The sequence below is a fragment of the Cydia splendana genome, chromosome 4, assembly GCF_910591565.1.
Source record: "Cydia splendana chromosome 4, ilCydSple1.2, whole genome shotgun sequence".
Lineage (NCBI taxonomy): Eukaryota > Metazoa > Arthropoda > Insecta > Lepidoptera > Tortricidae > Cydia > Cydia splendana.
In genome coordinates this window covers 375,722-402,968 of record NC_085963.1, presented here as the reverse complement: position 1 = coordinate 402,968, position 27,247 = coordinate 375,722, and the positions used below count along the sequence as shown (strand labels likewise).

The following is a 27,247-nucleotide window of genomic DNA, read 5'->3' as shown; positions in this document are numbered from 1 at the left end:
CAGTTATTTTCTTCGTAATCATAACGCTGTCATTACGGTTAAAGAGTTTTTATGTTCAGCGATTAGGTCTTGTAGGGTGACCATGATTGTAGAGAATTAAACTAGCCCTCACTAAAAAGTTAAAAAATAGGAAAAACTGTGGTTGTTTCGCCTAAATACGACGGTGATCGATCAATTATCAGTTACTGAGTGTGTAGGATTAGTCCTGCTCACGTCTCATGAATCACCCTGTATATAAGTATATATAATGAATCGGGGTTAAAGCATGCTATGGTATTTCCATTTAAACATTACACCAATTTCGTAAAATTATCGAATTACGGAATCCTTCCGAATTATTTTATAAATCGGACCTCCGATAGTTGTTTTCGGCATATGATAAAACCGATTTAAATCATACTTCATGTGATAAATACTCGTACAATTATGATACATTAACGCCACAGGGTCGAGAGGCTTCCGAAAATCGGTATTTACGCAACTCATCAAAAATCAACGCATGCGCCACCAATACCCACCGCACTATCTAAGACGCGATGAACTATAGGTACAAGCAATAGTGGACCACCACCACGCGGACGTGAAGTCGGCCAGCAAGGTGCGCTTCGCCGACGCCGCGCCCCCCGCGCCCGCAGGCACCGACCCCGCACCCCCCGCGCCCGCGCCCGAGGCCGACGACGCGCCCAGCCCGCCGCTCGACGAGACGGAGAAGGACGACAAGGTGACCATCGCGATATACCTGTCTCACTTTTAATTTTGTGACAGGGTTGTTGACGAGCCACCGAGGTTACCGTTGAGGTTTTTGTTTTGGTGCAAACTGTCTTCACGATTTGAATAATTGGAATCGGGCGCGATCACCTCGGTGGAGGAGACTTGACAGTCCTGTAGCACAGACATTAGGGTTTCGGATAAGAGAGACGAACGAGGAGTCTTTTAAATCAGACCAGTGTAGGTACCTACCCTTGTGACCTGTGGGCGTCATCTTATAGGCATAAACTGCAATAAGGCAGGAACCGAGAAGCACATTATTGGGTGCTTTTGAAAAGATATTGTCAATTAAAATTGTGTTTGACCCTTGAATACCGGTGTACTTCAATTTAAATATTTATTAAAAAGACGTATATCTCGTCATATTTTCTCGCTTGTTATCTTATCCGCAATACCTTCAAAATGCTTAAGTTAAGACACAGGACACAACTGTTACAGTGATACATTTTACATTTCTTGACCCCAGAAAATATCTTAATAAGAATAAATATGTAGGTACTATGTACTTATAAAATTATCCCATCCCTTTAAAGTGCTGTTGGATCATAAACAGTTGGTCCCGATATGTCATTTTTGTTCCCAAAAGTTAAGAACAGTGTTAAATCCTCAAAATTGATATAGACTTCAACTAAGTAGAGGACGCTTTTAGCCAATATATCTAGGTACAATAGTAGTTTGTGTTACAAGGGAGCAAAATGATATATTTCCGTCAAGGGCGTACATTGAATCCTGAGCGTAATGAGGGATTCAAGTGTTAACGCCCAAGACGAAATAATTTTGATACCGCGTGACACATAGGTACTGCTTTTCACATCAACTATGAGGAAAAAATAAAAAATAAATGAGGAAATTATCATGTATCAAAACACTATTTAAGTAAAAAAAATGTATGTGAAAATTCAAAAAAAATGTGTCTTTGAACGGAAAAGTGCCACTTTGATCCCCCCTAGCAGGGATGAAAAGTACCACTTTGATCCCTCCTAGCGGGGAAGAAAAAGCCCTTTTCCGAATAGATGATGTGAAAAATATTAGGCTCCTGTATCGTTAACTTTCGGGAATAGAAGAGACAACTGTTTTTCTATATTATGACCCTGTTATGACCCTATTAACAGGTTAATCTTGTTAGGTATATTCCTGTTCCGCTAACAATGATGAGATTGAAACATCCCGTCTCTGCTTGGATTGTTCGCTTGAAACTGAAACTATTTCACTCTCCATTCGTTTCTGACACACAAGACTCCTTTTTAAATTGTCTAAATCCACCAGACTACATAGTTATTAAATTAATATTCAAATTATTATTGGCTATTAAATTGTTACTATTGACACATTTGTAAACGAATGGATTTTTTTGATCTCTAAATGTGGCTTAATGTGAAGTCTGTTGCTTAAAATTAATATTTTCAGTTTCCAGTAAAACCATATACCTACCATCAACCACACCATCAGCTTCGTCACTATTGCTATTTGCACCTCACATGTTTATTTTCTCATCGCATCCGATCATGACCGGTCTAACCCAGCCCAGAGTCCCGCGAATCTACACACGGTGGTCATATGTTTGCCATTCACGTTGAGTTGTTCACATTTCGTTTTTCACACTAGATAAGAGATTGGATGTTTAAATGTCCGTAGTGTATTAACAGTCGAGATAATATATGACATCCCGTGTTTTATTCGCTTTGAATCCGTCATGTGCAACGTCCGGTTCGCGTCAAAATTCGATTGGATCGATATGGATTGGGGTACCGTAGGACGACTTTCGCAGTAGTTTGTTGCACATAATCGATTCAATGTGGGACTCGCCCGACGAACGCTCGCAGAGTGAGGAGGCGCCGCCGCCCGCGGCCAACCCCAACGGAGACGCCATCAAGCCCAAGCCCATGCCGAACATTACGCCGTGAGTACCTATTATACTTATCTTACTAATGAGCAAGCAATGATAACCGGTATACTTATTTTGTGCCGTGATAAGTTGCCCTTTGGTTAACATTATAAACGTCCATTAGCTTTTCTTTATAATGGTAGGTATGGTAGATACCTATTATTTTGCTTGTTTCAATTTGTTAATGCGCGGGAAGATCGATTTCTCGCTTTGTAGCAAAATACGGACGCTGAAGAAGGTCGTGTGTCAACATCATCTGTGACATGCGCACTAAAATGGCTAACTCCCAAAAGACAAGTTATTGAACGCCTCAAGAAATTCTTACTTTATCCCGAAGCCATATTTGAACTTAAACATTTTGTTTTCAATTAAAGCAAATTTCCAGTTTGAATAATAGTTCTCTTAAGGAAAAATTGATGCTTCGTTTACATGTTGATGCTCCTTTACCTTTTCCGTTCCAGAGTCAATATCTCGGGCGTTTCAAACATCTTATTTCTTTGGACATATTTCTGATGAAGTGTACCTATCTACCTATTCTACCTACATTCCAATATTTCTGGTGATTTGGGAGTACCTAGTTAGGGACATCCTTCAAACAAACATTATGATCTAAATATCGAAAGACTTCATCTTAAATGTCCAAAGAAATTATTAGGGGAACCAAAAACGATGTTATAATGACACGCTTGTCCGACCTAATATCCAGTCCTATTCGTTCCTTCTCTACAGGTATCCTTCAATCGTTCCAAGCCGCAGGAGTACTGCCTGTTATCTGTTTTCCTTGCCTTTCCGTTCCTGGTCTGCTTTAGTCCTACCTCCCGGCCTTTCCTAGTTAGTATTTCTGTCTGTGCTATGAATAAGTGCATATATTAAAGGTTCAATTAATACCAATACAGATATTGTTGGTCGTGACTTTATACACAATCTCTCTGCTTTGCCTTAAGGTTGACTGGTAGAGAATGCTTTTGGCATTAAGTCCGCCTTTTGTACGATAAGTTTTTCTTTTGTGCAATAAAGTATAAATAAATAAAATAAATAAAGAAATATATCTACTTATAATTGCGCATTTTTATATTTTTAAAAGACATCATTTTTTACTAAGTGGTAAATAACTAATCTTCTTATATATGTTATGTCCAGTTAATGCACCGTTTTGTTAGCGCGGTGTACGGAGTTCAACTCCGTTCCATGTATTGAATGGATGTCTATTAATCTGTATACATGTGCAGAGACGAGGGCACGGTCCGGCGGATGCACACAGCTGTCAAGCTCAATGAAGTCATCGTGTCGCGGTCGCACGACTCGCAGCTCGTCATACTCAACTTGCCCGGCCCGCCCCGCGACACCAAGCTGGAGCGAGAGTCCAACTGTAAGTAACACGGCCCTCAACGAGGTGTGTCGCGGTCACAGCGCGTCATCCTCAACCTGCCCAGCCCGCCGCGCGACACCAAGCTGGAGCGAGAGTCCAACTGTGAGTAACACGGCCCTCAACGAGGTGTGTCGCGGTCACAGCGCGTTATCCTCAACCTGCCCGGCCCGCCGCGCGACACCAAGCTGGAGCGAGAGTCCAACTGTGAGTAACACGGCCCTCAACGAGGTGTGTCGCGGTCACAGCGCGTCATCCTCAACCCGCCCAGCCCGCCGCGCGACACCAAGCTGGAGCGAGAGTCCAACTGTGAGTAACACGGCCCTCAACGGGGTGTGTCGCGGTCACAGCGCGTCATCCTCAAGGTGCCCAGCCCGCCGCGCGACACCAAGCTGGAGCGAGAGTCCAACTGTGAGTAACACGGCCCTCAACGGGGTGTGTCGCGGTCACAGCGCGTCATCCTCAAGGTGCCCAGCCCGCCGCGCGACACCAAGCTGGAGCGAGAGTCCAACTGTGAGTAACACGGCCCTCAACGAGGTGTGTCGCGGTCACAGCGCGTCATCCTCAACCCGCCCAGCCCGCCGCGCGACACCAAGCTGGAGCGAGAGTCCAACTGTGAGTAACACGGCCCTCAACGAGGTGTGTCGCGGTCACAGCGCGTCATCCTCAACCCGCCCAGCCCGCCGCGCGACACCAAGCTGGAGCGAGAGTCCAACTGTGAGTAACACGGCCCTCAACGAGGTGTGTCGCGGTCACAGCGCGTCATCCTCAACCCGCCCAGCCCGCCGCGCGACACCAAGCTGGAGCGAGAGTCCAACTGTGAGTAACACGGCCCTCAACGAGGTGTGTCGCGGTCACAGCGCGTCATCCTCGACCCGCCCAGCCCGCCGCGCGACACCAAGCTGGAGCGAGAGTCCAACTGTGAGTAACACGGCCCTCAACGAGGTGTGTCGCGGTCACAGCGCGTCATCCTCAACCTGCCCAGCCCGCCGCGCGACACCAAGCTGGAGCGAGAGTCCAACTGTGAGTAACACGGCCCTCAACGAGGTGTGTCGCGGTCACAGCGCGTCATCCTCAACCCGCCCAGCCCGCCGCGCGACACCAAGCTGGAGCGAGAGTCCAACTGTGAGTAACACGGCCCTCAACGAGGTGTGTCGCGGTCACAGCGCGTCATCCTCAACCCGCCCAGCCCGCCGCGCGACACCAAGCTGGAGCGAGAGTCCAACTGTGAGTAACACGGCCCTCAACGAGGTGTGTCGCGGTCACAGCGCGTCATCCTCAACCCGCCCAGCCCGCCGCGCGACACCAAGCTGGAGCGAGAGTCCAACTGTGAGTAACACGGCCCTCAACGAGGTGTGTCGCGGTCACAGCGCGTCATCCTCAACCTGCCCAGCCCGCCGCGCGACACCAAGCTGGAGCGAGAGTCCAACTGTGAGTAACACGGCCCACAACGAGATGTGTCGCGATCGCACTACTCTTATCTCGTCATCCTCACCCTGCCCCCGCCGCAAGACTCTCCTCAATTCTCTGTAATAAGGAGACCTTTAATGTTTAGGTCGTTGGCCTGTAGCTAACATGATGTTTATGTTACAGACATGGAGTTCCTGGAGGTGCTGACGGAGGGGCTGGAGCGCGTGCTGATGGTGCGCGGCGGCGGCCGCGAAGTCATCACCATCTACTCGTGAAGTGTCACCACTATAACTTTACCGCCGGCTCTCGGACTATTAGCGCAAGGCGTTCGCGCCCTTATGAAAATCTTTGTGATTTTATCGTAACTGTTAGTGTTATTTCAAGTTTCGTAAGGTTACAATCGCATAACTATCCGCTAAAGACTGCCGCTCGGCGTCGAGTCGTTGCGATTGCGTTCATTTGTACATTGTATGTGTTTTCTTACGATGATTGACGTTATTCGTTTGACTTGTACATGTTAGGTTAGTTGAGGTTATGTTGAGTTTGCTTAGGGTGATTTGGAGTTTATTCACTGTTGTATAGAGTATGAGTGGAGTGTGAATGTAACGAGAAGCCTTACTATCGGTCACGGAGTGCTTTGATTAGTTCTAAGTTGGTTACGTTGTAGATGCGGTAGGTAGGCCCGAGGGCGTTACTTTCTTACGTATTAGTTGTTGTCGTAGGACTAACTTCACCTTTCTATTACGAACGGTTGTTTTCTATTTTTTTAATGAATTGTTTTTCTATCAAAGTTGTATAACATAGATAGTTTATAGACGTATACATTTATTAAAGAATAAACTATGAATATTTTTATCTATTTAAAAACGTATTTTGTAAATAATAATTCTGTTCTAAGGTTTTATATCTGCTCAACTTAAAACTTACAGTGGGACTGAAGCGTGAAAGCGACGTACCTAATAAATTCGTATTTCGCAATTTCCGATCGAGTAGTATTTAAAGTATATAAAGCTATCTAGTCACTTTTGACATTAGTTACCTGAGACGAACGTCAACACACACACCAATTCGATTGCCTCTATTCGTATACACTGATTGTTACCGAGTTGCGTTGAAGGGAAGGCCCGCGACCGCCATGTGACGGGTTGTCGAGAGGAGGGGAGGGGGACGCGCGGGGCGTCCCGCGCGTGAGGCGGGACGCGTGAAGCGCGCCGGGCCGCCCACGCCGCTATTAACCTTAGTGTCTAAACTTTGGAAACTTGTTACGCACATTCGCGTAGGTAGATGATTTCTTACTGTGATCGTTTGTATGACGTTTTTGTCATCTGAGCTTATAATTATAATTTTCATTTGTCATCGTTAGCCTTAGGCGATCGATCAAAATTAACGACGCGGAGCGAACCGAGCCGCAAGCGTCGAGTGATCTGTCAATTTTGATTTCCATAACGCCACACGATATTCGTAATTGGTAATGACGAAGTTAGGTGACTGCCAAATAGGACTCTGATGTCTCGTAATAAAATATCTTAGCCCCTAAGTGATTAGGTACGTATTCACTACCTAGTTTCTAATGTGTCATGGTTCAAAATTTCATAAGATTATATCCCAAAGGCGTGTAATAGTTTTAAGAGAAATGTATTACATTATATATCACTTCTATCGATAATAGGTAGAGGACTAGACGAAATCTTAGCAGGACTTTGAATTGGAAACTTTGCTAATAAAAATTACTGCCAAAAGCAGTCGAAGACATAAACCGTCTGTTTTAAAAAAGGCAATAACTTCATGGTCTAAAATGCATCTAAAATGCAAAATAACTAAAAGTAAGTGACGTGCTAATTCGCAGATGTGAGTGGATTGTGCCACTAGATCGGTTAAATTTGTTTTATTTGCTAAATACCAAAAAATATTAGAGTCAAACTCAAAGTTAGAGATAGATACGCACGTAAATGCAGCCAAACCTACTTAGGAAGTAGCGACGCGAACCGACGGGTCGAAGTGTACCTACTGTAAAAGCGGTTTACGATTATTTTTCTAAACTGTATCAAAGCGTAGCTCTGAAACCATCGTAGATAACAAAAATATTACTAACATAAGTAAATAAAAATTTTCTTATTAATAATAAACTTGCTAAATAATAAGAGAAGTTTATTATGTTAAGCTACTTAAGTTTGTGATTGTGTTCTATCACATAGTGATAAAAAATAAACGGAACTTGTTTGGCAACACATATCTTCCTCTGAAAATAGAAGAAAGTATTTAAAATATATACTCAAATCAGTATAATACGTTTATTATTATAAAATATTTATGCCTATCAATAGGTAATGAATAATAAAATTTAAATTTAACCCTTATTAAAATATACTTTCGTAACAGACTACCTACGTATAAAAATATTATATACATTATTTTTAATTATTATAAATCGAATTTATTACATTAAATTGAATTATACGTTTACGTATTAGGCTGCGTTAATTCCTCTTTATTATACTTGTGTTCGATGCTTCCTCGAGGACTTCTGCCGAGACGAGGCCGGCGAGGTCGTCGAGTGGCGCGAGCCATGCATGCCATTCGGCGCAGTTGGTATGCCAGCTGCTATTCCGCAATAAACATTCCTAGTTAACGTCGAAGCCACTACCGTTTCATTAGACCCTAATAGACGTCGCGATAACTTTAAGTACCTATAGGTAGAAGATAAAATCCGCGAAGTAAAATAATACCCATGTGCCAAAGCTCACATTATTGGAAGGAAGGATTCAGTGGCAATACTAAACGTAGGATATTCTACCTAATAAGTAGACTACTCGAACTGTACTACGGTAATTGAAGGGAGGAGTTCAACGGGTCTACTTGTAGACGATCAACCAACTTGTTAAGAGCCACACGAATCTAGCCGCCGCCATACAATCCAAGTTACGTTCTCATTTTAAAAGGTCATTCTGAAATAACATGAAATTTTACATAAACATTCAAGTAACATATCTATATCTGGTACTTACTAATATCTATTACTTAGTGAGAAGTTTTACACACAAAACTTCCTACTCGCTCTATTTTCTTAGTATAACAATTTTTAGTAACGAAAACTAGTAGGTACCAGACAGATATATGTTACGTACCTAAATGTGCCAAGTTTCATGTAATTTGAGCATGGCGGTTTCAAATGACAGTGCATTTTCGATTGTATGGGAGCTGCTTTTTTAAGAAATATACAAAACTACCTCTACACATGTAGGTAAGTATATTTACACGGCACTGTTTTCGCCAGTACTTACTATATTATGTACAGTCAACGGTAAAAATATGGGTGTACAAATCATCTCAAAAATATGTCCCATAACTCTTGTCAGTGAATTAAGAACTATGGGACATATTTTTGAGTAAATTGTCTACACCCATATTTTTACCGTTGACTGTATCTATGATGTTGGCCCCTCAATTACCTACGTCATAGGTTATGGGTAACGTTTACCTATTTATTCGTAATAATAGCTTTCAGGATACATGAGTGTTAGAATTGTCACGGTAACTAAATAGTCGTATCGTAATTCAAAAGATTGCACATATGTAGTTAGGTACCTATTTCAAATAGATTCAAGTCGTGTTCGTTGTTTCAATCGTACGTTTAGCCTTATTCGAGCCGTGTAACTCTGTCGAGTGATTAATCTTTGTAATATTACATTGTTTAGATTAGGCTGTGATCAGCGACACATTCTTTACAATTTGATATTCAGGCTAGAGTTGCTGTGATACACCATTATGGCTATAAAATTATAGAGTAGTCATTTCTGGCTATGGGTGAAGGAGGGTCGAGCGAGTTAATGACGCCAGGTTATCTGTGATTTCTGCGACGTAGTCCCCTGCCCGCGCCCGCGCCCGCTGGCGCTTGTGTTGTAGCCCCATCCTGAAACCCGTACGCCATTCTGACTATTGGGTTTTAAATTCATAATTTCTCGCCTCATTGTAATTAACTTATTGTAAGCATTTTGATCTGGAACGAGTTTTTATTAGAGAAAAAGAATAATTCGAATTGTAAAAGTTGTTTAAGAAATTATTAAAATATTTAAAATAATAATTTTAGTGAATTAGAAAGTGAGTAAAGTAAGGAGGAAAGTTATAATAAATGTTACGAGTATAATGAAATAAATTAACGATACAATATTGTTTTCTTTTATTTATTGAATTCCATACCTACTTCTAATATACTTAGGTACAATTGACTTAAATATACAAAGTAGGCTACATACTTTATTTTTCACTTATTAATCACGTTAATATTTCTAACCGTTTTTGAGATACAGTTTGTTAAACATTAGTGCAAAAATCTGTAGGTATGTTTCAACCCTAGCAAGTAAGTACCCATTTGAATGACATGACATGTGTCAATTAAAAATGTAAATAACTTTGTAGGGTTGTCTCCGACATAAAAATATTTCATTTTAATGATTTTGTTTTACTTTTTAATCCAGCTTTACGATTATATTAACTCGATTGTAGATCACTTAGATAACACTATCCTTTCAGCTCATTCTCTAGAAAAGTTCCACCCTCTACATTGTATTATTTTATGTTTACCACTTGGTTTATACAGACTAGAAAAATATAGGCACTTAATTCCTTATAATGACTTTTTTTATTTTATTCTTGACACTGCTGGAGTAATAAAACATCAATTACAATGCTCTGCATTTCTGATACAATCAATGAGATAGCTCTCCATTTCGGTTTTGTTACGCGAGATGTAACATTTGCTAAGCACGGAGTACTTGACACTTGCCACCTTAATCCCTAAGAGCTTAAGATGCTTTTTCCTCAACATCTGAGGCCCAATTAGTGTTTCATTGCCGCAACAAAAATGATCAGGCAGATGGATTAAAATAGCTGTATTTTCATTCTTTTCTGACTTCAATTTCCAATTAAAATTTTCTGTTTCTACACCAGCTGGGTGCAATAAGACATCTATCATATAAGTCTCGTCTGCATAAAGGAACGGTATTAAAACTGCAGTTGACATTTTATTGGCACCGGATACCTTTAGCATACTATCTTTTATCTTTTCTATAATGTTTCGTACTCTGCCGTCTAGCGACATAGACTTGGACCATTTGTCTTTGGGTAAGAATGGACCCGCATAGCCTGTGCATTCTATTGCTAAAGCTGTGTCAATCAAGTGAAGTTTCCTCAGTGTTTCCGGATTATTTATTTTCACTAAATACTCTGCACTGAATAATCTTCTGGCCAACTGCAGAGGATAAATACCGGAATATATGCTAGATAAAACTATGGAAGAAATATCATCAGGGCTCATTGAGTCAAATTTTTCATTCAAGATTTCCTGTGCCAATTTCCAAAACTGCTCATGATTTGTTGGTTGATAACTTAAATATCCAAAAGGGTAGATGAAAGATTTTAGGAAGCTAGTAGGCACTGAGTTTCCATTATTGATAAAGTATTCACTGCATGCCTCCAAGATAGACTCATTGCGGATTTGAAACTGCATGCAGTAATTAAGAATGCCAATCGTAAGTATCTGTGACTGAATTTTAGGGCCTTTAAGTTTCATATATTTCTCTACAGCCTTTTCAACAACATTATCTGTATAATTTAAACGAGTGAACTTAGTAACTATGTCCAATAGTGTATCCTCATCCAAAGCGTGGAGGTTTGCATAAAACCATCTTCCAATGACATCAAATGTTTGCATGGATGAGTATTTTTCTTGAATAAAGGTATTTAAAATATGTTGCATGTCAGGAACCTTGACATTATACCACAGCTCAGCTAATTTTTGTTCCAGTAGAGATAGAATTGTCTTCTTACTTACTTTAAATCCTGGCAACACTTTGAAAATAAGGGCAATATTATGTTCATTGATATTGTTTTCCTTGTCTACAAAGCCAACCCACAGTTTGTCTACAGTATCAGAATATTTGGCATCAGTTTTATTTTCCATCAGGAACATTATAAACTCACATAGTTGCTCAATGGGCAGCTGATTATCGATAGCTCTGAGCAACAGTTCATCACAAAACTTATGTTTATATGGCTCCATAAATGTTGAATTGGAATTCAGTATATTCAGTATTGTCTGAGTATCTTCTGTCTTCGTAACAACCTTCAACAGCTTATCTAAAATAGCACCTTTAGCCAAATTGATGTGGACGGTCCTGGGGGCATCTAGGCTAGAATCCATCCCGATGCCAGGGGTCTGTGTGGGTATTTTTTCCAAGTCGTAAATGCGCTCCATTGCGCCTAGCGCGATGTTCGGGGTAATTTTAGTACACTTGGAGAGTAGGGAGAATACATCTCGCAGGTCCGTGCAGAGCTTGAACTCAGCCTTAATGAGGTGGTAGTCGAGCGAGTCGGGCGCGCTCGGCGGCAATACTTGCGTTTGCGCTCCCTCGGACACCTCTGCCAAATCCTTTATCTTCCGCACCACTACTGGAAGCTCGTGCACGTTGAAGCCATTCTCTATCAGAATAGTACTGTTAGTAAACTCCGCATTATTTATAACATCATTATTGTCACTGTAATACCGTGAGAACAGAACGCCATGCGACGTATTAACGTTTCCTGAACATAATCCGTTGTTTCTAAGCTTCAAGTACGATCTTCGCAAAACAATTGGTATCGCCATTGTTCATAGCATAATATAACAAAACAATGTGAATCAAGAATAAAATAAGAAAATAACAAAAATCTCTGACCTTCACATAATGCACTATTTTCCCATTCGCTCATTAGCTGATTCTAGCTGTCATGTCATTGTCAATGTTGACATTAGGCAGCTATATTTTTCTATATAACTTCCTTTTGACATAAAGTGGTTAGTTCCTGTATTGTGGCTAATATGGATTTTGCTACATAGAAGTACCATAAACTGCACTTCATAATTTACACGAGACACGAGACTTGTGATCTCTGAATATCTGTGGCAGTTGTCAGCTGACAGCGACGATTGACGGTTGTATGTATTGTGTCCATTGGACTGGGTCTGCCGAACGTTATAATTAGTGCGCTCGCGATTTTTAAGTTGCTAGTCAATATTTTTATGAAATTTGGGTGATATCCAAAGAAATTACGAACGATTTGCATCTGTGAAAACATACATGCTCTTGGACATCGGTTAGTAGCTGGAAAAAGTTTGTGAAGGTCGGTATTTGTTTTTATTTAAATAGATCAAATAAAATGAATAAAACCATTAGATCTATTTCTAGGATTATGTTTGACTAGAATGGAATTTCGTGCTTAAGCATTTCGCACAATAGTTTTTCATGAAAATCATCGAATAACTTGGTAAATATCGTGCATTACATTCAGGAAAACAAATATCATTTCAAATAGTGCCGCGTGTGTTTATGAATATTTGAAGTCACTGATTCACGCGCTTTAAAAATTGAATGCCATAACTACGGTATTCATTGGAGCCCCATATTTCACTATTTCAGTGATATTATGCCTAAAAAAGGTATGGCTGAGGCTGTGCCAAAAAATACTTCTAATTTAAGTTATTTATAGCTTTTTGCAATTCTAAAACAGGGATAGCATTTTTACTATACAATTTCCGTGAGACTCGAGGATATTAAAATTATTCATATCATTTAGTTTAATAAAATTAATACCTAATAGATCCTTGAATTGGAAATAATGACATCAAGTGATTACATATTTGAAAAATACATGAGTAACCCACCTAAAATAATTTTAATATGTGACAAACATGCTTTAAAAATAAGCATAACATGGTGTGTAATTAGCATAATGTGAAAAATGTGTAAAGCACATGCTAAACAATCATTAGACCTTGTCGGCGCTCAGTTTTATTGCCTTCATTCATCAAGCACCATTAACGCCATATTGTAGCTCATAAAGGTAATATAAATAAACAGGCTACCAATCAACCTGCTCAAATGGACACACACATACATTCTATACATTGTACATACATGCTATACACAGCAGATGGTCGACTACATAAGCATTTCGATTAGAAATAGTTAACAGACTTAAAAGGCCTTAGGGTAGGGTGACCAGACATTGAAGCGCTGGTGGCCTAGCGGTAAGAGCGTGCAACTTTCAATCCGGAGGTCGCGGATTCAAACCCCGGCTCGTACCAATGAGTTTTTCGGAACTTATGTACGAAATATCATTTGATATTTACCAGTCGCTTTTCGGTTAAGGACAACATCGTGAGGAAACCTGACTAATCCCAATAAGGCCTAGTTTACCCTCTAGGTTGGAAGGTCAGATGGCAGTCGCTTTCGTAAAAACTAGTGCCTACGTCAAATCATGACATTAGTTGTCAAGCGGACCCCAGGCTCCCAGGAGCCGTGGCAAAATGCCGGGATAACGCGAGGAAGAAGAAGGTAGGGTGACCAGACATCATAAATTTTCATTTCACTATTAGGGGTATCTGATTTGGGACAGAATAATGTGCCGTTTTTGATGATTATCGCCAAAACATGAATCAATTCCGTCGAGTATCAATAATTAAAAATTTTAACACTTACAGCCTTGTATATTTTAGAAACTTGCAAATTTGTTCGAAAAAATAATGATCTTTTTGATGAAAATAAATACCAAAGTTCAGAAACATATAACTTGCGCCACCGAAATAGGACCTTTGTGAGTGCCCCTGTTACGCTGCAAATGTACAATAAAGGTCCGCATGCAATGTCTATAAAAATCTTTAATAAAATTCCCCAACATATCTTAAACGAAAAAAAATTCACAACTTTTATAAAAAAACTAAAGTCCTACTTATTGCATTTATGCCCATACTCCATGCAGGATTTCTTCGAAGATCAAGCTTAGCCTCGATTATGTGATGTGAATGATGTGATGTAGGTATAATGTGATGAGTACAATATAGAACTTGTATAATAATGATAAATGTTAAGATAGTCTTCCTTTTGTAGTTGTAAGCCAATATTCACCCACTGGGTAAGAATATGTACATGTAAAATGCTACACCCTAGTAGGGTCCATGTTTGTACTTATTAGACATTTAACACCTATGTAAAATACCATGGATGCATTGAATAAATGATTATGATTATGATTATGACTCTTTGGCTATACACAGCTAATGGTTACACATTAACAGATAAGGCATGAGGATGTCAGAAATTAAGCAAAATTGAACCATATCACTTTGAAATAGAGTTCAAAATCTGGTGGTAAAACTATTCCTTCTACCTTATAAAGGCTTAAAAGACCTTACCTATCAGTAGGCTGACTGTGACCAGACATCATGATTTTTTTGAGACATCCCTCTCATCATTATTGACGGCTTCCTACTCCTAGCCTAGTTGGTAGTAACCCTTTCTATGAAATAGGAGGTGCCGGGATCAAATCCTGGTGAGGGCACTTTATGTGTTTAACACAAATATTTGTTACTAAGACATAGAAAACATTCATATACACTCAGCGTCACGGAGTTCGCACACCTTCGGGCGCAAGCGATACTTTCAAAGGCGGGCAAATTTCACAATAAACAAAACACGTAAACAAACGAGACATCAGGCCGAGCCACACCGGCTGCGTGTGCAGCACCTGTGCGTCGACGTAAGCGTAGACGTGCGCAGCACCCCTGTCACACCGGGTGACGCGCACGCCACGCAGCGCACGCCACGCAGTGTGCTGTACACGTCACGCAGGCGCACGCTGCAGCTCGGTCATGCGTGCAGTAAAATAAAATACTCCTGCGACAGTACATCATGTTATTATACTGGAATAAATGGTATTCTATTCTATTATACTCCTGTTGCAAATGGAAGCAGCTCACCGAATGCCGACATTGCAATTAGAGGAAAAAAATGTCTCATATTTGAATCGAGATAATTCAGAGTACATAATATTATTATTAAGTTCACAATACAACAACCTTGTTTTCCAATAGTATTATTAGTACCTAACATCGACTTGTTCCCACAGGCCAAATTTTTATAAGACGTATTTTTTGTTCCCACAGGCCAAATTTTTATAAGACGTATTTTTTGGAATCTTTGTGCTATATGTTGTAAATATACATTCGCATTGACGAATATATTAATTAGTTTTTCTTTTATCACTGAATCCATATTAAAAACCAGCACGCGCACCGGCCCAGTTGTAAATAAATACAAGCGAGCTGCGCGTGTACACGCACAGCACCTATGCAGCACCGAGCTGTGCGTGTCCGAACCTGCTCGGTTCGCCCTCTCATAGGGAACGCCGTTAAACACAACGTCATCACTGCACGCAAGGAAGCGACGTTGCCGCTCCGCTGCGTGGACGCGTGCACGCAGCACGCAGCCGGTTTGTCTCGTCGGAGCTGCCTTGCGTGCAAGTCACGCGTACGCGCAAGTCACGCAGGCGGTGTGTCCTCTCTTATGAGTTTTCGTATTCTACAACGCAGCGGGACGCGTACGTGCACGTGGACGTCTACGCACACGCATCCGGTGTGGCTTGGCCTTAAGGTTATTCAATTAGCTTTTAAATGATGTCAAATTGAATAAGGCAAAATTATTTCACTTTGAGCTAGAATCGCTCGCACCATACGAAGGTATGCGATTTTCGTGACACTAAGTGTATATTGTCAGCTAGTACCCACAACATAAGCCATACTGAGCTTACTGTGAAATTCTGTGGGACTAGACAAATCTGTGTAAAATTTTCTTATAATATTTATTGTATTCATTACATTCCCTTAGTCAAATCATTGTATTTTACACATAACAAAGATAACAATTTATTTTCATATGATTATCTAATGATAAGAAATAATCCACAATTATCTCCAAAGCCTATTGAATACATATCTACAGTAAAACATACATAATGTACTTTTCAAGGAGTGGATCATGTGTAACAGAGAGCTGTAAATAGTATAGACTGACATTATTTATAAAGGTTCAACAATGGGTTTAATAAAATCAAATAACTTGAAAACTATTCAGCTTACGCCCCTAGTTAGGACTAAAATAATTAGCTCTAGTAGACTAATATAACCCCTTTCATGAAATAGTCTTGTTTACAATTTCATTTATTTTAAAAGACACTGCACCTACTTAATCTTTCTGGTATAACCCACTGGTTGACTGGTAAAGAATGCCTTAAGGCATCAAGTCCACCATTTGTATTTTCATGTATTGTGCAATAAAGATTAAATAAATAAGAAACACATCAAGTTATAAATGTACATATAAATAAATAGTCAGTACTAATCAATGATCAATAGCAAAAGGTATTATATTCCATGTAGCATAGTTGCAAATGTAAGCACTACATACATGTGTAGCTAAAGTAATTCAGGTCATACACTCAACTCACTGTACTATGACTACCTATGAAAAGGTTACAACTAGTCACACAAGTTATTAACTGTCATTGAAATTACATGGTTTACTTTAGAAATGCTTACAATTTCTGTCTTACATTCTTTAATAATTAACTATCAGTACACCTTATGTGTTCCCCATAAGGTTTACATTAGATAACAGCCTAATACATTTTCAATGCTAACTTCAGTCTCTATGTACATAGGAATAAGATAAATATTTGTTTAGCTTTAGATAACTTTTTAAATGTTTCGTCATAGTTAATGTGTTTTAGATTGAGTGTGACCAATTTGATGAGTATTTGACCCTAAAATGTCTATTACTTTGACATTGATTGACATCTAATGCTCAATAGCAATTATGATAGTGTGAACCACAGATAACTACCGAATACATGGCGCCTAGGTAGGTATATAACAGACACACTGTCACTTGTCTCAAATTAGCGAAGCCGATGGGCATCGAGTTATATCAACAGGATGCCCCGCCACTGACATGCTGATCATACTAAACATATCAAAAACTTCCATTTCATTGCCACATCACTAACTGCTACTGGGTATAGGTCTATGATATTTGGTTGTCAAGCGATGACGATTTAATATAATTTCTGATAAGGTTTCATCGCCTGACGATTTGTAGGTAGTAGTTCGTAGGTTGTTCTAGTTTATTTGTGCACTGACATAAAAGTGTTTCCAGATGGGCTTGCAGCTCCGCTGGGGCGTGTGCGGCACCGGCATGATCGCGCACGACTTCCTCACAGCCCTCGGGACGTTGCCCGCAGACCAACATCGCGCGGGCGCCGTCGCCGGCAAGGAACGCGACCGGACACAGAGATTAGCCAGTTTACACCAAGCGAGGATGCATGACTCGTATGAGGCGCTCGCTGCCGATGACAACATAGGTATTGTATATTATATATCTATTATAACCACATACAGCTTGTGCGATCGCGGGCAAGGAACGGTAACGGATACAGAGACTTGCGAGTTTACAGTTTTACACCTAGCGAGAACGCATGAGTCGATAACATGGGTGAGTATATAAATATTTACAATCATTTTGCTGCCTTGTCTTGGAATAAATTCGCAATAAATCGAGCAAATATGATAAGAATATTCGTCACATGTCTATTTCTTGCAACCTGATATTATCATATAAGTTAATAACTTAATCAATCATGATGAATTATGTCGGCAACTGAGGGTAAATGCTATTATTTATGTCATAATCATAACTAACCTTTGAATTGCCCTCAGTGTAAAATCGCTCTCGGTTCACTATGAATACCTAACAAATAGTTATGTAAATACCAAGTGGCTTTTGTTCTCTAGTTATTAACACGCTACGCTGCTGTGATGCAGAATGGGTAAGATTAACTTACCTCGACCTAACCAAGCGATGATCTTAAAATCAAACACGAGTACAGTACCTATACCTTACTATTACTTATTCCAATTTGGACCATTTTTTATTTGTTGATGATTTTCTTTTTTCGTCAGTTTTTGATTCATTTCAGTGGATGGATAGAGTTCCCTATTCTGAAGAATACTTATTAGAAAAATTTCACCGCATGTACAAAATCTTCCTATTAAGTAACGAGTTACGAGAGCGTATGAACTATGGTATTTTAGTAACTTGACGGAAATTGGAATTTCATATTTATTCCGCTTGGAATGAGGAGCTCTTCAAACTTACGAAATTTTATCAAAACCTGACGAAAAAAATCGACCGTAAATAAAATAATTGCTTATTCAGGAGAAAATTCAAGAGATTACCGCGTCATTATAGGTATAAATCTGTCGGCGGTTTTATAATTACTTTTGTTTACGTTCGTGGCTCCGTCCGTGCCTCTTTGATCACATTTTCACACAAACATGCCTCAATCAAACGGCTGTCCGAGTACTCTTCCTAAATCTGGATATCAGAGTAGATGTACTCTTATCTCTTCGTGTATTAATATCGTATTAAACTTAGATTTATAGAAAGCCTTATGTCAATGTGTTGAGTAGGTACTGTAGCCGCCTTGCAAGTCAGGAATTCAGGATCTTGACGTCTCAAATATAGTTTTAAACAGATTAAAAGTTGCATTCGCAACAAGTACTAATAATAATGTTCTATTCCATGTTTGTTTGTACATAGGTATATCATTGAAACTGAAGGAAATGTCGCGCCATGCTGTAACGTACTATTTTGCATTAAAAATTAGCATAATCTTGCAAAGCGATTACGTAAATACTCCGCGATGCCATTGAGCACAGGTAGCAGAATATTCTTCACGTTATCGCTATTAGATAAAGTGTAATTCATCTGGGTCAGTTTCATATATGTATCTATAATACACTTTGAGAACGCAGAGGTATTTTAAGTGTTTTCTGTAAATACCTATTGTGTATAATTTATTTGCTGCGTTTTAAATGTTGCTGATAGAGCTCCTTGAATGACAACAGCTGAAGTGGCAACTCATATACAGGGTGGTATTTGAGCGACTAGCCAACTAGCCATACTCTGTGATATGAATATAATTTCGTCTAAATCGGTTTAGCGGTTTAATCGTGAAGAGATAACAGACAGACAGAGTAACTTTCGTTCTTATGTTATTCGGGATGTAAAAGTTATACTGAACATTTTTTCTATTTGGTGGAACTCCCTCTAATTGTGAAAAAAAAACGGTTGTCCTTTGAAAATATCCACATATGAAACAACTTTTATACGTTTTATAGTTTTATGATATGGCCCATAAATTCATTTTGCAGAGTACCTATGACATTTTGCAAAAAGAAAAAGTTATTTGTCAAAAAAATCATTTTTGATACAAGCTTTTATGGCTCACTGTACTTTTCTTTCAATAGGCAAATAATACACATCGAGACAAACCCAAACACAATTGAGTTGTGTTGTTTTATTACATAGTTCCTATCCATCCTCCTCCTGTGTCCATCATCAGATCAAATCGATGGTACCATAATATTGCATTATTGTCACTCAACTTAGGTACATTAAGTATGTGAAGTTTCAGCTCAATTAAATAATGGAAAGTGGGTCTAACTTTTAGCTTGCAAGATTTGCCTCAAACACATACATACGTACAAACATAGCAAGTTAAATATAAGCTTGTGAAAATCACCCTGTATAAGACCGCGCTGGTCAGATATCAGATCAATTTGCAGTTCAGATCAAATTAATCGCGTTCTACATTTGTCGCCGCAAAGGAAGGATCAATTGTAATAATGACTTAATGAATCCACACCCGAAGAGTTTTGTTCAAAATGCCTACTTGGCCATTAATTATCCTGAGTAAAAGGTAAAAAAATCATATAAACTGAAATTGACCCAATTGCTGGGTATTTCGATAACGTTAATCTGCCCATTACGCAATAAAACCATAATCGAGATGTAATATTTCGATTGATTAAGACAATATAAGCCAATCTTTATTTTTTAACGGAGACATAATTGCTTACAATGCGTATATAAATGTCAAAAAATAACTACCACAGATGTTTTCCACTGTTGGACAGACGTCGTTTGACCCCACTACGGGGAGGGTTATTTTTAGTGTTCGACCGAAACTGGGTTTTTTTTGCCGAAACCGAAGATTCGGTTTTGCTCTAGTTTCGGCAGAACGAAAATTAGTTTGTAATAAACTCGGTAATGTTTCTTAAACGTCAATTTAAACATCTAATTTATTTTATTATTTTTATTTATACATCTTATTAACTTAACATACTCGTACCGGCAGAAGAATCGAGAAAGAATTAACATAACCAGCGCAAAGCTTACATAAATATTCATCAATGTATCTTATGTATCACATTTTTTTATTTACCTACTATTAAATACCTACAGCAACTATTTGTACAGGTAGATACAATAGCACCTTAAACTAAATAATCTTTATAATAAAACTAACGACCCGCCCCGGGTTCGCACGGGTTAACAAATTACACACCTAAAACTTCCTCAAGAATCACTCTATTGATAGGTGAAAACCGCATGAAAACCACTAACAGACAGACGCGGTGGGGGACTTTGTTTTATAAGGTGTATTTATAAATTTCAATGCACATTACACATCTATTCTGATTGTTTCAGACATAGTATTCGTGAGCGTGCTAAACCTCCAACACTACGAAATAACCAAGCTCATGCTCGAGCACGGCAAGCACGTGCTCTGCGAGAAACCCATGGGCATGACGCACAAACAGACACGAGAGCTCGTCAACATGGCGCGGGCGCGGAAACTGTTCCTGTTGGAAGGCATGTGGTCGAGGTTCTTCCCGGCCTACGACGCTCTGGACAAGCACATCGCTGGGGGAGGCTTGGGAGAAGTGTATCATGTCAATGTGCAGTTCGGGGTCGAGATCAATGATATTGAGAGGAATTTGTAAGTGACTTTTACGTGTTTTTTTATACTACGACAGCGATTGTTTGAGCATTTGCACGACCATGAAGGAAAGCAGTTACCGCAGCCTATAAACGCATGCAATTACTATCTGCGTTATATTAATTTATATCTGCGTTAGTCTCTTTAAAAAGGAACCTGACATTTGTTGGCCTGACTCAGTTGTTTTGTTATTGCTATGGATAGTTATAGAATATAGATATCTTAGATCTGTTTTATAACTTACAACATTATAACCATCATTTTCCTAGTGTCTTGTTTTGTAACACAACGGAAATATTGCGTAATGTATTTGTATGCTAATTAGATTTATTTTTCCATCCTGAGGTTAATTGCCAGTTTTGTAATCTATTACATTTTCCTTCCTATTCATTAAATGACAATATAAGTCTTTATTGTCATTTATTATTACCTACCCCTTTACCAATAGGTTTGTTTAGTTTCTGTTAACTGATATGTGCTACCTAGTCATAAAACTCATAGTCTATATGTTTTATTTTGTTCAGATCATATTTCTAAGGCAGAAAATCAAATGTAATAAAACCAAGCACCAACTATCATTGTAATACATGTACATGTTTGTGTGTGTGACGTATTCATTTTCTAAGTTCCAGTTCCATTTTACATTCGTGAAAAAAATGAACATGCTACACATTTCAGAATGAAAGACCTCGGCGGCGGCGCGGTGCTCGACCTCGGGCTTTACATGCTCCAACTAGTCCAATGGATCTTCAAGAAACCGCCTTCAGATGTCGTGTGTACGGGGCATAAGAGCAATACAGGCGTGGATGAGTCTATGTCATGTGCGCTCAAGTATCCTGAGGGGAAGACTGCGAGTCTTGCGGCGCACACGAGGGTCGCTATGGGCAATAAGGCTGAGATTGTTGGCACTAAAGGCGCTGTCACAGTGAGTAGTACACAGCACAGTTTACATTTACACATGTAGGAACGCCTGTGCACAGTGTGCACTTAACACTTAAGTATCCTGATAAAAACACATTATTTCTGCTCCTACACGGGTTGCACGACAAATTGTTTTTAGTGCTTTTATAATAGTCTAATTTGCGAAAAATATAAACAAGCTCCTGAAGCGAATCGATCATTCCTTACCAGACTGCTAATGATGTAGTTGTTGCGATATAGAATCTTAATCGATACCGTGGCATCAGAATTGGTAACAAGCCGAATTTATAAATATGTTTGCATCAAAACGATATGCAGTACTTTTTTTTGTTTAGCTTACTACCGATGTAATTTTGGAAAAATTTCCAACTTGATTTTTAAAATCTAAGTAGGAGAATATTCCATTAACATCTACAAAATTGCGTAATACCTTTTTAGGTACATATTTAATAAAACTCTACTGCGGCTGAAATTCCGTTCATTTAGAACAAACAAACAAAGTACTCGTTAATATTAAACAATGACAACTCAATTTCTAACTAAAATTAACCTTGTAGCAAAAACACAAAGTTCACAATCGAGTAATTTAAATAAAGGTCACTCCTGAAGGCAAAATGTTAGAAAAATAGAGCAACAAAAAGTCATCTTTGTCTTCGTTTGACATTTTCCCGTTTCCTATATTTTGTTTGTTTTCCTTAAAGCCTAAACCTTAGACGTAAAAGTTGATAACATATTGTTAGATAAGATAATTTGGTTGTTGAGTCATGGCCTAATACAAAATTTACAAAGTATTGTACGTGTTAGAAAACAGTTATTATCATAAGGAGATGGGGAGATAAAAAAATAGGACAACGTTTTGTTTTCATTTCATTTCATTTCATTTCATTTATTGCAGAACCATGGTTACATTAAGGTATTACATTTGTATTAAGTGCATGCATGGTTACCCTGTCAGGGCATAGCAACATATATTCTAAGACTAATTACTAAATATACATAATTACATAGTCAAACATAAAGTCGCATTCAAGTAAGTAAACAATAGAAATTCATTACAATTAAAATAAAGGAATAATACAGGTACAGATTTAAGTAAAATTTTAAGACATAATCATAGTTGTTTGAAATAAAATAAAAATAAAAGTAATATAAAATAGTACATTTAAATTGAAATTCATTTATGGTTTTGCATGTTGCTACGACCAAATCTTTTCAACCAGTCGATTTAACTTTTAGAGTGATATTTTAAGAAAATTGGACATATGCACCAAACACAAAAAAAACTCAATTTAATATCATATTACCTTAAGGCGTTTTGGGTGCCCTGAGGAAAGTCCTGATTTTGATTTGTCTTATTTCTAGACTCGGGCCAAGCTAACTCTGCGCGTACTTTGCAATGAAAAATGTGAAATTCCTATAAAAATCTGACATTTATAGTGTAATTTGTTCACTTTGTCACTTCAGAGTGTGCTGAAATCAGCTAACTAACTTAGAGCTCTATTTTATTGATTTAAGAGGAAAGAGCGCTAGTTTAATCTAGTTTTTTTTTATTAGCTGGATTACTTCTGGTGCCCGACAGCGCTTCGCCTCTCGGCCGCCAACAGTACAGAGTGGACGCTCCCGCGGGGCCGGTTCAACTTCCACTTCCACAACAGCGCCGGTCTCTCCTACCAGATACAAGAGTGCTACGATTGTATTTCAAAAGGTAAGTTTTCTTTTTATAGTTTTGAAGGACATATTATAATTCATTTTATAGCAATTTTAGTATCGGTTTTACAATCATCGAAAGGTTATTAATTTAGCCCAAAACCGCATTGGAGCAATTCTCAAAAAGTTTGTACATTTCGATCACATCTTAGATTTCTATAAAAATTGGTATGCTGGTAAAGTACATGAAGCTGAACAACTTCCACCATATTTCCCAAAATGTCCCAGAAAGTTTCTAAGAAACATTCCTTTTTTGTTACCAAATGTGTAAGGAAATCTGGTAACAAAACAAGAAAGTTTTATAATAACTTTCTGGGACATTTTGGGAAATATGGTGGAAGTTGTTCAGCTTCATGTACTTTACCAGCATACCAATTTTGATAGAAATCTAAGATGTGATCGAAATGTACAAACTTTTTGAGAATTGCTCATTAACGGAAACGGAACAAAACACAACTAACGTTATAAGTTATTGGGAACATATGATACTGATTAATGCCATACAAATTGTGTCTTTGCCCCAACACGACTGCTCGCCACTGATCCCGGTGGTCCTGTGCTGTTTCTATATTTTCTCTTATAATTTTAAATTTTTTCAGGTTTGCTAGAAAGCCCAAAGCTACCATTAGATGAAAGCATACTACTGTCAAAGTTGGCGGACACTATGCGATCGCAACTAGGCGTGCTAGACAACGAACTATAATGCATTTAGCCTAGCCCCACCGGCTTTTTTTGGCTCATTTACCTCTGACAAAAAGAGGCTAGTACAACGAACAGTTCCCATTGTACAGTCTGCAATATCATCTTGGACAGCGAAGCGCGCAAAAATATCTGACACACAACATGACTAGTTGACTAAAGCTTATGTTAAACAGGGTGGCCCGAAAACCCGTTATTAAATATTTTTTAGATAACTTTTCTTACGTACCTAGACGTCTTTTAAAAAATGTCATTAAAATGAAAATAGTGGTTAAAGTTAAAGGTTTCTGGTTTGTATGAGGCCATCCTTTATATTTTGGTATGTTTTGTTCTGCAAGATACTATGATATATTACAAAATTTGCAAAAAAACTGTACAATGGAATAGTGACGTCATAGAACAAATAATAGAACAAAACGAGAATTATTAACCAATGGAATTTTAATGTTGTATCTACAAATATTTCAAAAATAAAGAATGTACCAAAAGGGTTTATCCCACCAAGTGCCAGTAGTTATACATGTTGGGGTGATTAACTCTGTTCATTTAATTATTTATAAATTAGCATTAAAATAAAGTGAGTCTTTTGGCGTTGATATTGTCTTACAAATATAATCCTTCGCAATATAACACGTGAAGGAGATTAACCCCAAAACAGTCGTCATACAAATTAGATAGGTATTTATTATTATTATAAAGATATTCATAGAATTCTTTGTAGAGGTATGCACTATGCACACAAATATTATAGACAATGTATAGAGCCATGTGGTCAAGTGAAGTTGAATTTGTTATCATTTCAATTAAAAACGGCTGGCTAGAGATTTCAACCAATTTTGGCAGAATCGTAAGCATTAAAATATTTATACAAAAAGCCCAGTGAAACAAACTTTAAATTTTAAACACTTATATGACCAAGTTAAAAGCAAATTCTAGGTTTTAAATATGTTTTAAATAATAATGTGAAATAACAGTGGAACAAATTAATGTGATAGCATAATTGGTATAGCGTCCTAACCTAATACAGTGGCAGCGCCGGCAAGCGGTCGATATATCGAACTATTATAATCATTTTAATGAGAAGCTAGCTTAGCCATATTATGCCCACGTTTAATTAATATAAATACATACCTACATGAATATTTTCGGTCCGTTAGACTTTTCCACTATTTGCTGGTTGATGCCGTAATAAAAATTCTTTAGTATGACTTTCATTTTATCCTCGCATAATATGACTAAAAAATTAATATTTTTATTTCATTAGGTATGGCATGTTGTATAATATAAATTTTACCTAAGGGAACAAAATGATAACATTTGATACCTATAAATAAATCACATTATAAAATCAAAATCAATTTTTAAGAATCGAAAGCGGCTGCGCTGCTACATTTAAATATTAGGTGTTGTTAAAGTATTTACCTCAACTAACTGTGATTGCCCGGAGAGAATTGTACACTAAACTTACTTATTTACGTTTTATTTATTAAGACATCGTCAGACTAGCCAATCTGTCCACCAATTTGTTGTTCAACTAGCCTAGAATTATACGAGATAAGATTCAAACCTAAGTTTAAACAGTACTTAATAAAATAATCTGAGCAGATTTGACTAAATTATTATGGAGTAGCATATTTAACCGAAATAATGCTGCTAATAAAATTATTTATTTTGTCAGCTCAACAAACGAAACAACAAATTAGTTGGTCTGATTGTTAGTTCAGCAGACCATAAAAGGAATGCGTTGGTGTTAAGGTGACCCTATAATAACGCTTAAGTATTGTTTTTTTAATAGATATGTAATAATATAACGGCGACTTTACTATCTTGTTGCATTTTATAAGTCAATTGTCACAAGTAATTGAATGAAATGAATGCACTTATTTTTCGTGATCAAGAGTTGCGCACAACGATTTAATATTTCTTCTACTCACTATTTTTGTAAATAATTATTTTATGTATAACTCACTTCTGTATACACCTTATAAATAAAAATGTACACAATGATTACTGGTTTAATTTCTTCGGTGATAATTATTTTATTATGTGCCATCAAAACAGAAAGAGGACAAAGTCTACGCACCTGCATTTTTTTTAAATTGCGGCTCTTTTTAGGGTTCCGTACCCAAAGGGTAAAACGGGACCCTATTACTAAGACTCCGCTGTCCGTCCGTCCGTCCGTCCGTCCGTCTGTCACCAGGCTGTATCTCACGAACCGTGATAGCTAGACAGTTGAAATTTTCACAGATGATGTATTTCTGTTGCCGCTATAACAACAAATACTAAAAACAGAATAAAATAAAGATTTAAGCGGGGCTCCCATACAACAAACGTGATTTTTGACCGAAGTAAAGCAACGGCGGGCGGGGTCAGTACTTGGATGGGTGACCGTTTTTTTTTTGCCTTTTTTTGCATTATGGTACGGAACCCTTCGTGCGCGAGTCCGACTCGCACTTGCCCGGTTTTTTTTTATTACTGACGCCATTTGGCTTGCCAAACTATAGTTTAAGATTTTTTTTAGAGCACACCGGCAACAAACTGCTTCACAGTTTGACGAAACATTAGAAGGTAAAGTTGTAGTCTTTATTTTCAATACAAAAAATATCATCAGAGCTATGGGGTCCAGCATCAGTGTGTCTTTCTACCACAGTAGTTTAATACGTGTGTGGTCAATTTTACACGCTACACATAAAACCCAGGTTCAATAAAATGTAGAATACCTATTTATCACCATTTTCATGCGCTCACAGTGTTCTCAAACTCGCTAAATTAAAACC

The 27,247-nt window shown here is 38.4% G+C and overlaps 3 protein-coding genes and 1 long non-coding RNA gene across 10 annotated transcripts in view; 2 read left to right on the top strand and 2 right to left on the bottom strand.

Moving 5' to 3' along the window:
- Positions 1–9,594, top strand: part of LOC134789635 (solute carrier family 12 member 6) — a 509,818-nt gene extending 500,224 nt beyond the window's left edge. For 5 of the 7 annotated variants that reach the window (XM_063760215.1, XM_063760217.1, XM_063760214.1 and 2 more), the window contains 4 exons: positions 548–721; positions 2,523–2,668; positions 3,883–4,022; positions 5,613–9,594. In XM_063760215.1, the coding sequence (XP_063616285.1) occupies positions 548–721; positions 2,523–2,668; positions 3,883–4,022; positions 5,613–5,704 (552 nt within the window). In that variant the 3' untranslated portion in view covers positions 5,705–9,594. The remainder of the gene's footprint in view (positions 1–547; positions 722–2,522; positions 2,669–3,882; positions 4,023–5,612) is intronic. The other 2 variants (XM_063760221.1, XM_063760220.1) reach the window with 1 other exon arrangement.
- Positions 1–27,247, bottom strand: part of LOC134789644 (uncharacterized) — a 369,764-nt gene that overhangs the window by 330,180 nt on the left and 12,337 nt on the right. The gene's annotated exons all lie outside the window — the stretch shown is intronic.
- LOC134789636 (FAST kinase domain-containing protein 3, mitochondrial-like) lies at positions 9,677–12,163 on the bottom strand. Its single transcript, XM_063760222.1, has one exon. The coding sequence runs from the start codon at positions 12,070–12,072 to the stop codon at positions 10,105–10,107; it is 1,968 nt and encodes a 655-aa protein (XP_063616292.1). The 5' UTR covers positions 12,073–12,163; the 3' UTR covers positions 9,677–10,104.
- LOC134789627 (trans-1,2-dihydrobenzene-1,2-diol dehydrogenase-like) lies at positions 12,414–26,477 on the top strand. Its single transcript, XM_063760204.1, has 6 exons — positions 12,414–12,587; positions 17,456–17,660; positions 20,852–21,143; positions 21,822–22,068; positions 23,619–23,769; positions 24,371–26,477. Exons 2-6 carry the CDS (start codon positions 17,456–17,458, stop codon positions 24,472–24,474), a joined length of 999 nt encoding a protein of 332 aa, XP_063616274.1. The 5' UTR covers positions 12,414–12,587; the 3' UTR covers positions 24,475–26,477.